This window comes from Furipterus horrens, unplaced genomic scaffold (assembly GCF_987537825.1).
Source record: "Furipterus horrens unplaced genomic scaffold, mFurHor1.1.pri manual_scaffold_2, whole genome shotgun sequence".
In the NCBI taxonomy this organism is placed as follows: domain Eukaryota; kingdom Metazoa; phylum Chordata; class Mammalia; order Chiroptera; family Furipteridae; genus Furipterus; species Furipterus horrens.
Genome location: NW_028327172.1, coordinates 438,616 through 451,703, shown reverse-complemented (window position 1 = coordinate 451,703; position 13,088 = coordinate 438,616). Strand labels below are relative to the sequence as shown.

General features: G+C 69.2%; 2 protein-coding genes across 10 annotated transcripts; both read left to right on the top strand.

The window, feature by feature from the left end:
- Nucleotides 1–183: 183 nt before the first annotated feature.
- Nucleotides 184–5,687, top strand: PIDD1 (p53-induced death domain protein 1). Its single transcript, XM_090292487.1, has 16 exons — nucleotides 184–267; nucleotides 907–1,283; nucleotides 1,667–2,080; nucleotides 2,333–2,542; nucleotides 2,627–2,684; nucleotides 2,818–3,019; nucleotides 3,096–3,221; nucleotides 3,330–3,509; nucleotides 3,594–3,741; nucleotides 3,850–3,985; nucleotides 4,069–4,219; nucleotides 4,298–4,421; nucleotides 4,495–4,613; nucleotides 4,695–4,808; nucleotides 4,887–5,092; nucleotides 5,301–5,687. The coding sequence occupies exons 2-16, from the start codon at nucleotides 983–985 to the stop codon at nucleotides 5,557–5,559; spliced, it is 2,748 nt and encodes a 915-aa protein (XP_090148613.1). The 5' UTR covers nucleotides 184–267; nucleotides 907–982; the 3' UTR covers nucleotides 5,560–5,687.
- Nucleotides 5,688–6,219: 532 nt separating this feature from the next.
- Nucleotides 6,220–12,582, top strand: SLC25A22 (solute carrier family 25 member 22). 9 transcript variants are annotated; one of them, XM_090292301.1, is made up of 10 exons: nucleotides 6,220–6,289; nucleotides 8,956–9,097; nucleotides 9,183–9,308; nucleotides 9,500–9,555; nucleotides 10,377–10,467; nucleotides 11,114–11,232; nucleotides 11,350–11,524; nucleotides 11,616–11,770; nucleotides 11,851–11,926; nucleotides 11,998–12,582. In XM_090292301.1, the coding sequence occupies exons 2-10, from the start codon at nucleotides 9,078–9,080 to the stop codon at nucleotides 12,149–12,151; spliced, it is 972 nt and encodes a 323-aa protein (XP_090148427.1). In that variant the 5' UTR covers nucleotides 6,220–6,289; nucleotides 8,956–9,077; the 3' UTR covers nucleotides 12,152–12,582. The 9 variants fall into 9 exon arrangements, with proteins under 9 accessions (XP_090148427.1, XP_090148470.1, XP_090148450.1 ...); XM_090292344.1 differs by having other exon boundaries at nucleotides 6,249–6,289; nucleotides 8,961–9,097; XM_090292324.1 differs by lacking the exon at nucleotides 6,220–6,289 and adding an exon at nucleotides 7,115–7,207.
- Nucleotides 12,583–13,088: the final 506 nt, after the last annotated feature.

Genomic DNA, 13,088 nt, shown 5'->3' with positions numbered 1-13,088 from the left:
GGCGCAGGCGGCACGGCACAGCCGGGCGCGGGCTCAGGAGCTGGGGCAGTTGGGCAGGCGGCTGAGCAGATGGGGTTGGCGCCCGCGCCCCCGGGGCTGCATGCCGGCTGCGGGAAGGCGGGCTGGGGTAGGATCCCTGAACGCGGAGCCCAGGGGCGGGGCCCGGAGGGGGCGGGGCGGGAGCGCAGCCCGCCCGGAAACGGCGGCCGGAGCCCGGCGAGTGCTCCCAGCCCGCCACCGGCCCGCGCCAGCCCGGAGGGAGCGCAGGTACGCGCAGTGGGGACGGGGGTCGGGGCAGTGGGTGCTCTCCGGGTCGGGACCGGCCCTAAGGCCTCCTGAGCCCTGAATGAGCCCTGCTTCCCCGCCTCCGCTGCCGGCCGAGGTGTGAACTGGCCGTGGCGGGAGCCGTGGCGGGAAGAGCCCTCCTCCAAGTGTCAGGAAGTGGGGTGCAGTGGCTCAGACCCCAGGTCCCCTCTCACATTCACCTCTCTGACACACTTGGGCGCAGCCCCCACGTGGTGAATGAGAGTCGGGACCTCCTGTCAAAGCTGTGGAGGGGGAAGGTGGGGCTGGACCCGGGACTCTTATGCTGGCCGGGGATTGGGCGACCAGGGCGACCTGGCAGCTCTAGAGCCCCTTGTCCCAATTTCCAGAATTAGGATGTGAAACTGCCCACCTCCCTGCCCGCCCACCCCCCCGCAATCGGGTCCCCAGGCATCTGCGGCCCTCCCCGCCCTGGGGTCCCGTTCTCCAGCCCCATATCTCCTACCATCTGTCCAGCCTAGGCTCTGGGGTCTGTGGGCCAGCAGGCCGGGCCCAGGGGCTCCCCCTCACCAGAGTCCCTGGCCCCCTGCCTGGGAGGAGGGTCCAGCCCACTCCTTGCCCTCTCCTCACCCTGACATGCAGGCTCTCCGGGCCGTGCCTGAGCAGGCCTGCCTGGCAAGCTGGGACATGTCTGGCCCCCGAGGCCTGCCGGTGGGCAATGGCTGCGGCGGAGGAGGAGCCGGAGCCCCGGGGGGCTGCTGCAGGAGATGCTGCGGATGCTGCAGACGCTGCGGACGTGGGTCCCGGGGCGCCCCTGCTCCTGGTGGGGAACCGGCTGAGCCTGGACCTGTCCCCCGGGGGCTGCCGCCAGCTGCTGCGCCTGTGTGCCCAGCAGACCCCTGGGCTGCGGGAGGTGGCGTTCCTGCAGCTGAGCGGCCACGAAGACCCTCAGCTGCTGGAGGCCGCCCTGGCTCGGGTGCCAGAGAGCCTGCCACGCCTCAGGTCCCTGGTCCTCAAAGGTGAGCCCGCCCGGTCCCAGCCCTCGCCCACCCCCGTCTCCGTCTCCAGCTCCTGCCTCTGCTTCTTGTCCCCAATGGCAGACCAGGGTCCCGGCCCCATCACCGTACTCTCCGTGCAGTGGTGCCCAGCTCTCCTCCCCCGGCGTGACGGGGGCTGAGCTCCCGACCCCTGAGGCTGCCCGGTGGGGTCTCCCAGCAGACCCCAGCGTGCATGTTTTTCACGGGGTGGGTCACGGGGTGCTGGCTGTCAGCAGAGACAAGCCTTCCGTCTCGTCCCTGTTCCCTACCATCTGCCGGTCTGGGGCGGGTAGGACCAGGGGTCTGGCAGGCAGGGCCGAGCTGGGGTGTGGGACTGAGGGCCAATCCGCCGTCCCCCTTCCCAGGTGGGCAGCACTGGGACGCGCAGGGCGTCGGCCTCCGGGGCTCTCTGACCACGCTGCCCGCCAGCCTGAGTGGCCTGGCCCGCCTGGTCCACCTGGATCTGAGCTTCAACAGCCTGGAGACCCTGCCAGCCTGCATCCCACAGATGCGTGGCCTGGACGCACTCCTGCTCTCTCACAACCACCTCGCGGAGCTGCCTGAGGCTCTGGGGGCCCTCTCTGCCCTCACCTTCCTCTCTGTGACCCACAACCGCCTGCACGCGCTGCCCGCGGCGCTGGGGACCCTGTCCGCCCTGCAGCGCCTCGACCTCTCACAGAACCTCCTGGCCTCTCTGCCCCCTGAGATCGGAAGCCTGCGCGGCCTCGAGGAGCTCAACCTGGCTTCCAACCGGCTGCAGAGCCTCCCAGCGGCCCTTGGTGAGTCCCCGCCACGTCCTCCTGGGCTCGTGGGACCTGCCGGGAGTGTCCCTCAGCCACTGCCCGGCCTCCACTCACGTGGGCCCCTCTCACCCTCCGCCGGGCCTCTGTGAGACGGCACTCCTTCCCCTGGCCCTTGTGAGCCCCCACTTCCCTGGCCTCTGAGGCTCACTGCTCTTGGGGTGCAGCCATGGGCTTCTTGAGGGGCGCCCTGAGTAGCCCTCTGCTGGCCCTAAGCTGCGCTGCCCACAGAGGGGCTGCGTTCCTTGCGGTTCCTTGTCCTGCACAGCAACCTGCTGGCCTCAGTGCCCACTGGCCTGGCCCGCCTCCCGCTGCTCGCCCGGCTGGACCTGAGGGACAATCAGCTTCGGGACGTGCCCCCCGAGCTGCTAGACGCCCCCTTTGTGCGCCTGCAGGGGAACCCCCTGGGCGAAGCCCTGGCAGAACCCCGCAGTCCCCCAGGTAGGCTTGTTGCTAGGGAGGGACAGACCACAGACAGGACGTGGGAGCTGTCGCCATCCTAACACCTCGTCTGTCCTTCTGCAGGGACACCACGTGTGGCCCAGGAAATGCCCAGACTGTTCCTGACTTCAGATTTCGACAGGTGTGGGGTGGGGGAGGAGCGGCGCCCGGCACCTTACCCTCGCTCGGGGGTCTCCTGGAGTCCCCCAGGGGTGCCAGGCTCAGCCACGAGGCCCCTCCGTGTCTGACCTGGTGCCCACCCTGTTCCCACTCAGCTTCCCCGTGACCCCCCAAGGTTGTTCTGCGACGCTGGCCTGCGGTGTCCGCCTGCAGTTCCCCGCTGGGGCCACCGCGAGCCCTGTCACCGTCCGCTATCGCCTGTGGCTGCCAGAGCCGCGCCTGGTCCCCCTGGGTCCCCACGACTCCCTGCTCAGTGGGGTCCTGGAGCTGCAGCCCCACGGGGCGGCCTTCCAGCAGGCACGGCCGGAGCGGGTTGGGGGCGGGCGCAGAGGGCTCAGGCGCGGCCTGGAGCTCACAGCCCCGTGCCCAGCAGGAGGTGGGCCTGTGGCTGCTGTTCGTGCCCCCGCGGGCCCGGCGCTGCCGCGAGGTGGTGGTGAGGACCCTGAGTGAGGACAGCTGGAGTGACCTGGAGACCCACCTGGAGGCAGAAACACCGAAGGTGAGGGCCCCTCAGGCCCCCTGGGGCGCGGCTCCGCTGGGACCCCGCGCACCTCTGCCTGGGCTCTGCCCTGACCCTGCTCCCCTCCGACCCCACCCCCATGCCCAGCGGCTCTGGGCTCACTGTCAGGTACCCCACTTCTCGTGGTTTCTTGTGGTTTCCCGGCCTGTGTCCAACGCCTGCCTGGTGCCACCAGAGGGGACTTTGTTGTGGTCCTCGGGGCATCCTGGGGTCAAGGTCACATTCCCCCCTGGAGCCACCGAGGAGCCCCGCCAGGTCCGCATGCAGGTACAGGCTGGGCAGCCTCGGGGGCGGGAGGGGCGGGGGCGCCCCCGCACGCAGGCGCGCGCTCAGGCGGCCCGTCTGCCGCAGGTGGTGCGGATGGCGGGCAGGGAGCTGCGGGCTCTGCTGGGGGAGCCCCAGGCCGCCGCGAGTCCCCTGCTGTGCCTCTCCCAGAGCGGCCCCTCCAGCTTCCTGCAGCCGGTCACTGTGCAGCTGCCTCTGCCCTCGGGCGTCACTGGTGAGCACGCCCAGGGGGCATAGCGGGGCTTGCGGCCGGGGCTGCAGGTCAGCGCGCAGAAGCGGGGCCCCTGCAGAGGGCCTCAGCCTGTGGCCCTCCCACCGCCAGGCCTGAGTCTGGACCGCGCCCACCTGCACCTGCTGTACCGGGCCCCTGCTGCAGTCACCTGGGACGACATCACGACGCAGGTGGCCCTAGAGCTCACCCACCTGTACGCTCGCTTCCAGGTCACACACTTCTCTTGGTCAGTGTCCCTCTGGCCTCTCCAGCTCACCCCCCCCCCCCCGCACTCTGTGTGCACAGCCCCACTCACCCCAGTCCTTCCAGGTACTGGCTCTGGTACACCACCAAGACCTGTGTGGGGGGCCTGGCACGGAAGGCCTGGGAGCGGCTGCGGCTGCACCGTGTGAACCTCATCGCGCTGCAGAGGCGCCGGGACCCCGAGCAGGTCCTGCTGCAGTGCCTGCCTTGCCACAAGGTGGGGCCGGGGGGCTGGGGAGGCCGTGTCGGGTGGGGCTGCTAGGCGTGGGTCTCTGAGCTGGTGGATGTCCCCCAGGTGGATGCCACCCTGCATCGGCTGCTGGAGCGGTACTGCGGCCCCGAGCCCTCAGACACGGTGGAGATGTTCGAAGGCGAGAAATTCTTTGCCGCCTTCGAGGGAGGGATCGACGTGGATGCCGGTACGCCCCTGCCCCTGGCGGGGGGCCCTGGGGTCCGCCCCCAGACTCCCTGCTGAGCAGCCCACACCCCCAGAGCGCCCGGACTGCGTGCAGGGCAGAGTGTGCTTCGCGTTCTACTCACACCTGAAGAACGTGAAGGAGGTGTACGTGACCACCGCCCGGGACCGGCGGGCGCAGGCCGTGAGGGGCCAGGTGGGCCGCAGGGCAGGGCCCTCAGCCGCCCAGGTGCCAGGGCTGAGGCCAGGGCGCTGACTCCCGTCTCCTCTGGCTCAGGTGTCCTTCTACCGGGGAGCAGTGCCCGCGGAGGTGCCCGAGGAGGCCGAGGCGGCCCGGCAGAAGAAGGGCGGGGACACCCTGTGGATGGCCACCCTGCCCATCAAGCTGCCGGTGGGGCCCAGGGCAGGGAAGGTGGGGTGAAGGGCAGGGGCGGAGCCAGGGGCTCACTGCGCCCCCTCCTCCCCGCAGAAACTGCGGAGGTCCGAGGGCCCGGGCCTGGGGCAGGGGGCCGGCCTCTCCCTGGCACCTCTGAACCTGGGCGATGCTGAGACCGGCTTCCTGACCCAGAGCAACTTGCTGAATGTGGCTGGGCGCCTGGGTCCTGACTGGCCGGCGGTGGGCCTGCACCTGGGCCTGCCCTACCGGGAGTTGCAGCGCATCCGGCATGAGTTCCGGTGGGTCCCTTTGAGCCTCCTGCTGACTGCAGGGCCCTACTGGAGGCCGGCGAAGTCCCCTCGAGCAGGTGGCAGCAGGGCAAACTGGCAGGACAGGGCTGGTCTGACCACACCTGGCCCAGGGAGCGGGAAACCCATCCTGGGAGGGTGAGCTGGCCCCTGAGGGTGGCAGCCGGGCCTCTTGGTCACTGAGCCCCCTTCTCCCCAGGGACGACCTGGACGGGCAGATTCGGCACATGCTGTTCTCGTGGGCTGAGCGCCAGGCTGGGCAGCCAGGGGCTGTGGGGCTCCTTGTGCAGGCCCTGGAGCAGAGTGACCGACGGGATGTGGCCGAAGAGGTGCGGACAATCTTGGAACTTGGCCGCCAAAAGTACCAGGATGGCATCCGTCGCTCAGGCCTGGTCCCCAGGGACCTTGCCCCATGTGGGCCTTCCGCCTCGCAGTCTCCAGAGCCTGCCCAGGCCTAGAGGAGCCCGGGACTCTGCGCTGGCCCCACATGTGTTCCGGCCGGTGCTCAGATGCCCCCACTGTCGAGTCTTCCCCGTGTGTGTGGACAGTGACCGCCTGTGTGTTAACAAAGTTCTGGCTGCTGTGACTGAGCTTGGCTTGTTTGTGGTTCGGAGATCAGAGGCCTGGTCCCTTGCTGGGAGCAGTGGGGGGCCAGGAGCCCTGGCATACCAACCCCCCCCCAGCCCTTGCTCCTGCCCCCTCCCGTGTGCCCAGCACCTCCTGTCGGTCCTGATCTTCCTGTGACCGAGAGGAGCCCCGGCCACAAAGTAATGTGCGCAGCAGCTTCGACACAAAGTCACCTGTGTGCAGGGCTGGCGCCCGCCTTGTCGGCTGCTGCATCCCAGCCCTTCTGAGCACTGGGTGGCCGGATGCCTCCCCTGTGCGACTCGCTGGTCCCAGCGCCGCTGCCACCCACTGGCCCGACCGGGCTTGTCCCAGGGTCCCCGCCCGCGCAGGGGTGCCAGGGGGCGGCCACGGGGTGGGTCCAGGTGCGCTGGCGCGGGTCTGCGGCCGGGCCCGGGCGGGAGCAGTGGCCACGCCGGCCGGGAGGGGGAGCCGGAGCCCGCGCGCTGCCGAGGCCGGGGGCGGGGCGCGGCTCGGCGCCGCGGACGCACTTTGGCAGCCGGGCGCGCGGCGCGTCGGGGAGCGGAGCGCGGCGGCAGCGGCGGCGGCGGCAGGGGCAGAGCGGTGAGTGCCTACCGGACGCTCCCTGGCACCGAGCCTGCCCGAGCGTGTCGCATGTGGGGCAGGGGCGCTGAAGCGGCCCAGGGAGGTGACAGCTTCCCAGATACGGGGGCTCTGGCGGGGGCCCCCACCGCAGGCGATGCTCGGATCCGCTGCCGCTGGGGTGTGGGAGGCCGTGCTCGGCCCCGAGCGCTGGCGGGCGCGCTCCCCGCGCACACGTGTTCCCCTGGTGTTTGCTGGGGGCCGGAGCCCAGGGCACAGAGGCCTGGCTGTGGCGGGGGCAGGGGTGGGGGCGGCACACGTGGGAGACCCGCTGGACGTGTGTGGACACGTGCGTGGCTGGAGTCGCCATCGCCTGGCGAGGGACAGCATGGCCGTCTGGGGCCTGGTCCGGACCTGTCCAGCACAACAGAGGGCTGAGCCGCCCCGAAGGGAGCCCGCGGGCCCTCCCCGCCGGATGGGGCCTCTATGGCCGCGGGACAGAAAGCGCCTTAGGGGGCAGGGACAGGGGGCCGTGTGACCCCAACGCTCTTCGTGGCAGGGGGAGCTCAGGGCTTCATTGGTCGCGACTGTATTTCGGGCGTCTGGAAACAGAAGAAGGGTCCACAGCTTGCCTGCCCTTCAGTTTATCTGGCGGGGACACAGAGGCGGCTGGCGCTTCCATGGCAACGCGGGGCACAGGGCAGGGCCCTCCACAGCTACTCGTCAGTGCCCACGGAGTGCGGGGCGCTCAGGGTCCAGAGAGCCCCTCTCCATTGCCGCAGGCAGCGCCTCTCACGCTCTTGACCTGCGACCCCCCCTCCCGCACTGTCTTCTCGGGCTTGGGACTTGCGGATCTCTGGGCCTGCCTCTCCCCTCCTTAGGCGGTCTGCGTGACTTCCGGGACCTGCATTACCGAGGCGTCCCTAACCCAGATAGGAGGTGGGGTCTGGGTTTGACCAGGAGGGTGGGCTAGCCCTGAAGCTGGGGTCTGGGACAGCGGAGAGCTGACTGTGGCCCGTCTGCCCCTGGGGGTGGGGTGGGGAGGGTGCGGAGGGCGAGGACAGGGTGAAACCCAGAGGTCAGACTCTTCTTTGCAGGCTGGAGCACAGAGAAGCAGGCCCCAGGCCCTGGGCCCTGGGTGTGTGCTGGTGTGGGGAGGGCTGGGCAGGGCCACGGGCAGTGGGAGTGCCAGTCCTCCTGACCTCTGGACCCACCAGGTGAGCGGGGCAGCGGTGGCAGCCCGTGCCTGAGACCCAGCCGCTGCTTCCTCGGCCTTTCCCTGCACCGGAGTGTGTCCCTCTGCTCCAGCGCCAGGCCTCCCCAGCGGCCACACAGGTCCCACAGACAGAGTGGGCCCAGACCCCCCCCCCCGGCACCCATTCCCCACAGAGGCCCACAGGGGCCTGAGCACAGGGAACCCCATGCTCCGGGAATGGGAGGCAGTCTGCAAGCTGCAGGCAGGAACCCACAGGGCATGGGGGCCCGGGCGGCACCCCGGGCCTGGCTGGGTCCGCCTGAGTGAGACCCGCTGCCCAGGGGGCTGAGGTGCCCGAGGCCTGGCCCTGCCTCCCAGAAGCTGTCACACCCCTTCCCCTCCCAGCTCGGCAGCTGCAGGGAACCCCGGTCGCCCAACTGAAAGAGAAAGTCCCTCCCCCCAGCCCGCCCCTCCCCGCACCGAGGCCAATCCCTGTGGCTGGCGCCTCCCTCGGCCACCAGATCTCCTCTGTGAGCCCAGAGGCTGCGGTCTCAGGAGAGAGTTCTGCGCCTCCGGTGAGCAGACTGAGCCGACTGGATGGGGAGGCGGAGGCGGAGGTTGTGCCGGGTGGCTGGGGGCAGCCTGACCTGGGAAAGCTAAGATGAAGGTCACCGGCACCGAGGGACCCTGGGTGTGAGCCATCTGGGTGACTCCGGGAGGCAGCGCTGCGGGTGCCAGCTGGTGACAGGTGGACTCGGGGTGGCCCCCACAGCTCAATTGTTTTGACTGCACCTCCCCATGGGAGGCCCCTTGGCTTGACTCTGGCTTGCGAGCCCTGCCTCTGGTGGGAGGGGCCCCTTGTGCCCCCATCCTAGACTGGATGGTGGGGACTAACCACAGAGAGCCTCGAAGGTCAGCCGGCCACCTCCCAGCCGCCCCTCCTCTCTACCCCCATCCCCACCCATGAAGCTTCCCAAGGTCCTGGTCCGTGGGCTCTTGTGTGTGTGTGTCTAGGGAAGAAACTCTTCGGAGGGGTGGAGAGGAGGCTGGGGGCAGGGCTGAGTGCTGGTGAGAGCGGTGCTTCTCCTGGGAAGGGGGTGCCGGGGTCCAGTGTGGAGGGGCCTCTGCTCCAGGATGGGTGGTCACTGCTGCCCAGTCCTGGGTTGAAGTGACTGACCAAGCTGGCAAGTTGTCCCCTTCCTGCCAGCTCCTGCCTCCGCCCCCTCCCCCCTGCCGGCGCCTGGCCCTTTAAAGATGGCACTCTGCGTGCACGTGAACGTGAGCGTGAGCGAGGTGCTGGGAGGACGCCGCCGTGGGGGGCCGTGAGGGGAATCTGTGTGGCCGGCGCCTCCCCCCACGGTGCACCCCCGGGTAGTGGGGAGGCACGTGGTGCCCCTCATGAGACTTAAGGGGCGTTTGGGGGAGCTTATTCCTCTGCCGTGCCTGAGTGATGCACCCCACCGCCACTGAGTCCAGTCCCCCTTCCTTCCAGGACAGGAGGTGGCTTTGAAGTTCCCAGCAAGTGGCGCACCGCTGCTCCCCACTGCACCCCACCCCCCTGCTCCACCTTCGCGTCTGGCCTCCACCTCTCCCACCTGGGCAAGCTCCAGCTAAATGGCTGATAAGCAGATCAGGTCAGAGTGCCACCCGCCCTGGTCTTGGCCCCACCCTGCCCTATGACCGAGGGCCCGTGGGTGCTGACACTCCCTCTGCCCACAGTCTCCCAGCCAAGCTCATCAATGGCGGCATCGCAGGGCTGATCGGGGTCACCTGCGTGTTCCCCATCGACCTGGCCAAGACGAGGCTGCAGAACCAGCAGAATGGGCAGCGGATGTACAGCAGCATGTGAGTGAGCCCGGTGGGCAGGGGGCTCAGAGCCTGTGAGGGGGGCGGGGCGGGCCTCTGGGCTCTACTCTCCTTAACGAAAGAAAGCAGAGCAGGCGCAGGCCTGGGGAGCTAGCTCCTACCTGGGGCAGGGCTGGGCTGGGCCACCGCTGCCCGCCCTGCCCCCAGCTTGTCCCCTTCTGTGGCTGCAGGTCTGACTGCCTCATCAAGACCATCCGCTCGGAGGGCTACTTCGGCATGTACCGAGGTGAGGGCCTCCACGGGGGCTGGCCCGGGTGGCCCCTCCCACCGCAGTGGCTGGGAGGCAGGTGGGAAGGTGGGCCAGGCAGCGGGCCTGGGCCTGGTGTGTGCCTGCGGACGTGCCCCATGGGGCTGGCTGCCCCTGCATGGGGAGGCCATCGGCTGACCCAGGCCGTGGGTGCTGGAGTTCAGGGAGGTGGAAGACAGTGGTGGGATCTCTGGGGAGTGACAGTCCCCGGCACCCCCCCCCCTTCCTGGGCATCACCCCCGTCCCTCACTTGCTGCCAGCGCCTAACATGGCAAGACACTGTGTCTCTGCCACAGTGGCTGCAGCCTCCTCCCTGCCTTCTGGGACAGGCAGGGCCCTGTCTGTGCTGGAAGACTGAGGGGCTGGGGGGTAGAGCACAGCCAGAAAGCAGCTTAGACGATCCCCAAGCCCGGGTTTGCACAAAGCTCTGAGCCTTGACTGCCAGGAGGGGCTTGCCATTGCCTCCCGCCCCTGCCCGGCTCCGACACAGCCTTGCATGCTGGTGCCCACTCGCCCTGTGCCCCGCCATTGTGAGCCCCTTCTGTTGCCCGGGGAGGTGTCCCTCGGGGACCCGCCTGGCTGGAGTGGGAGAATCTCTCTGGGAGGGTGAGCAGAGCCTGGAGGAGGCGATGCCCCCGTCTCCACCTTGTCCCTCCCCTCCTGGCACCAATGTGGGTGAGAGGGCAGGAGGAGGCAGCCAAGGGTTGGCTGAGGCAGGGCTTTGCCAGCTGGGAAGCAGTGCTGGCCCGGAGCCTCCCCAACCTTGGTCTCCCTGGGCCCCTCCCATTGCGTGCCCGCAGGAGCCGCCGTGAACCTGACCCTTGTCACCCCCGAGAAGGCCATCAAGCTGGCAGCCAATGACTTCTTCCGATATCAGCTCTCCAAGGACGGGTGAGGGGCTGGGCCCTGCCAGCTCGCAAGGGGGAGGGGTCAATGCCTCCAGACCAAGGACAAAGGCTCTGCCCCCGCCCCCCCTCGCTGCCCCTCACCTTGACCTTGCAGGGCCTCCTCTTCCTGCTCCTGCTCCTCCTGCTCTTCTGTCCTGCCTTGTCCTCCTCCTCCTCCTCTGTCCTTCCTGCACTGACCCCCCCCTCCCGGCCCTGGGAGCAGCGAGGCAGATGCTGAGCCTGGTGCTCCTGCCCCCCGGTTGTCCTTGGCCCTGGGCCACAGCCTGCTGTCCTGTGTAGGCCGGGATTTGGGGGCACTGACCAGCTTCCCCCTGTCACCAGAGGGTGGGGTTGAAAGGAGAACCCCTTGGGGCACTTGAAAACCCCCCCCCCCCGCCCGCTTCTCCTTTTGTCTTAGCTTAAGAGAGGCCCTGCTCCCCTTTCCCATTCTTGCTGGGAAGCCACCTGTCGTCAGGCTTGGTGCCATTACTGGAGGGCCTGGCAGGGTGTCGGGGGCTGGAGGGGGCTGCACCCCGAGGCTGCACCTGCCTCCACAGCGCCGGTGCCCCTCACACCCAGGCACAGCGGGCCGCGCCCTGGGCGGCAGGGCCTCCCCCTCCTCACTGTGGCCCCCACTCCCCCCGCTGCAGGCAGAAGCTGACCCTGTTTAAGGAGATGCTGGCGGGCTGCGGGGCCGGCACCTGCCAGGTGATCGTGACCACCCCCATGGAGATGCTGAAGATCCAGCTCCAGGACGCAGGCCGCATTGGTGAGGGTGCGGGGGAGGGACGCGGAGCCAAGGTGGGAGCCGCAGCCTGACGCCCATCCCCTGCCGCCACCCTGCACTTGCAGGGCGAGCCAGCAGGCCTGTCCCCTCTCTCCCCAGCCGCCCAGAAAAAGATACTGGCTGCCCAGGCTCAGCTCTCAGCACAGGGGGGCGCCCAGCCCTCCGTGGAGGCTCCGACCGCCCCACGGCCCACAGCCACCCAGCTTACCCGGGACCTGCTCCGGAGCCACGGCATTGCCGGACTCTACAAGGGGCTGGGGGCCACGCTGCTCAGGTAGGAGGGTCTGGAGGGCAGGGGTCGGGAGGGGGGGGGCTGCCCGCCGCTCCTCACCTCACCTCGCAGTCGCCCCCCCCCCCCCCCGCAGGGACGTCCCCTTCTCCATCGTCTACTTCCCCCTCTTCGCCAACCTGAACCAGCTGGGCCAGCCGGCGCCCGGGGACAAGTCCCCTTTCTACGTGTCCTTCCTGGCGGGCTGCGCGGCCGGGAGCGCTGCGGCCGTGGCTGTCAACCCCTGTGACGGTCAGTGCCGGGCCGGGCGGGGGAGGGCTGGGGGGGACCGAGGCGAGCAGACCCCACGTGACCGTGCCCCCTGCCCACAGTCGTGAAGACGCGGCTCCAGTCACTGCAGCGCGGGGTCAACGAAGACACCTACTCGGGGTTCCTGGACTGCGCCAGGTGGGTGAGGCCGGCGGGAGGTGGGGTGCAGGGGAAGCTGGCACCAGCTCTGACCACCCCCCTTTCCACAGGAAGATACTGCGGAACGAGGGTCCCTCAGCCTTCCTGAAGGGCGCCTACTGCCGTGCCCTGGTCATTGCCCCGCTGTTCGGCATTGCGCAGGTGGTCTACTTCCTGGGCATCGCAGAGACCCTTCTGGAGCTGCTGCAGCGCCCCCAACCCTGAGCCCGGCCCCCATGCCCACACCAAGCAGGACCAGAGTGGGGCTGAGGCCAGGCAACCTGCCGGGGACCGAGCAAGGAAACGTCTCCCCCGCTCCTCTTCACATGGTGGGGAAGGCAGAGGAAGGGGTACAGGGTCCCCCGAGGGGTCCTGCCTCACAGCCACGGGGATCAATGTGTTATTTAAGTAGAAATCACAGAAATCTTTACATTCCTGAAGCCAGCCCTGCCCCAGCTCCCACCTGGCCTGAACACCCCAGGGACAGAGCTGGTCTCTGCTCTGGGGGCTCCCAGGTGTGGGCTGGGCAAGATGGACTCTCCCCTCCAGGCTGCCAGCCTGTCCCCAGGCGCAGACCCGAGTCCACAGAGGGGACCCTGCACAAACCTATTTATGAACTTGTCGAGCACAAGTGGCTCTGTCCAGCCTCTGTCGGTCCAGCCTCCCAGCTGCTGCTCTGGTCACCTTGGCCAGCCTTGCAGGAGAATCGGGGTCTCCTGCCCCCCATATTGAGCCAGGAATCCCAGGCAGGGTGTGTGACTCCCAGGGAACCCCCACCCACAACTGTGGGACCCGGCAATCCTGATGGGCCCCTCTGCCCCACCCCAGGCTGGGGACCCAGAGCACATGAGGTCTGCGTGCAGCTGCCTGTGGCCTTCCGCTGGCCTGGCCCCTCTGGAACGGGGCTGGGGGGCTGCTGCCCTTCCCCCGCGGCCAGGCCGCGTGTGTGTGTGTGAGTGTGTGACAGAGAGGGAGCGCCCACGTGCACCCTAGGCTCCGCACTGACCCTGTCCGGAAAGGTTTCTCCAGTCTGGGTCCTCTCCTGAGACCTGGCCCCGGGTCTGACGTTGGCCGGGGTGAAGGGCAAGCGCGAAGACCAGCGTGGAGCCCGGGAGGCACCTGCTCTGCTTGCAGGGGTGGGGCCCGGAGCTGCGCCCTCGGG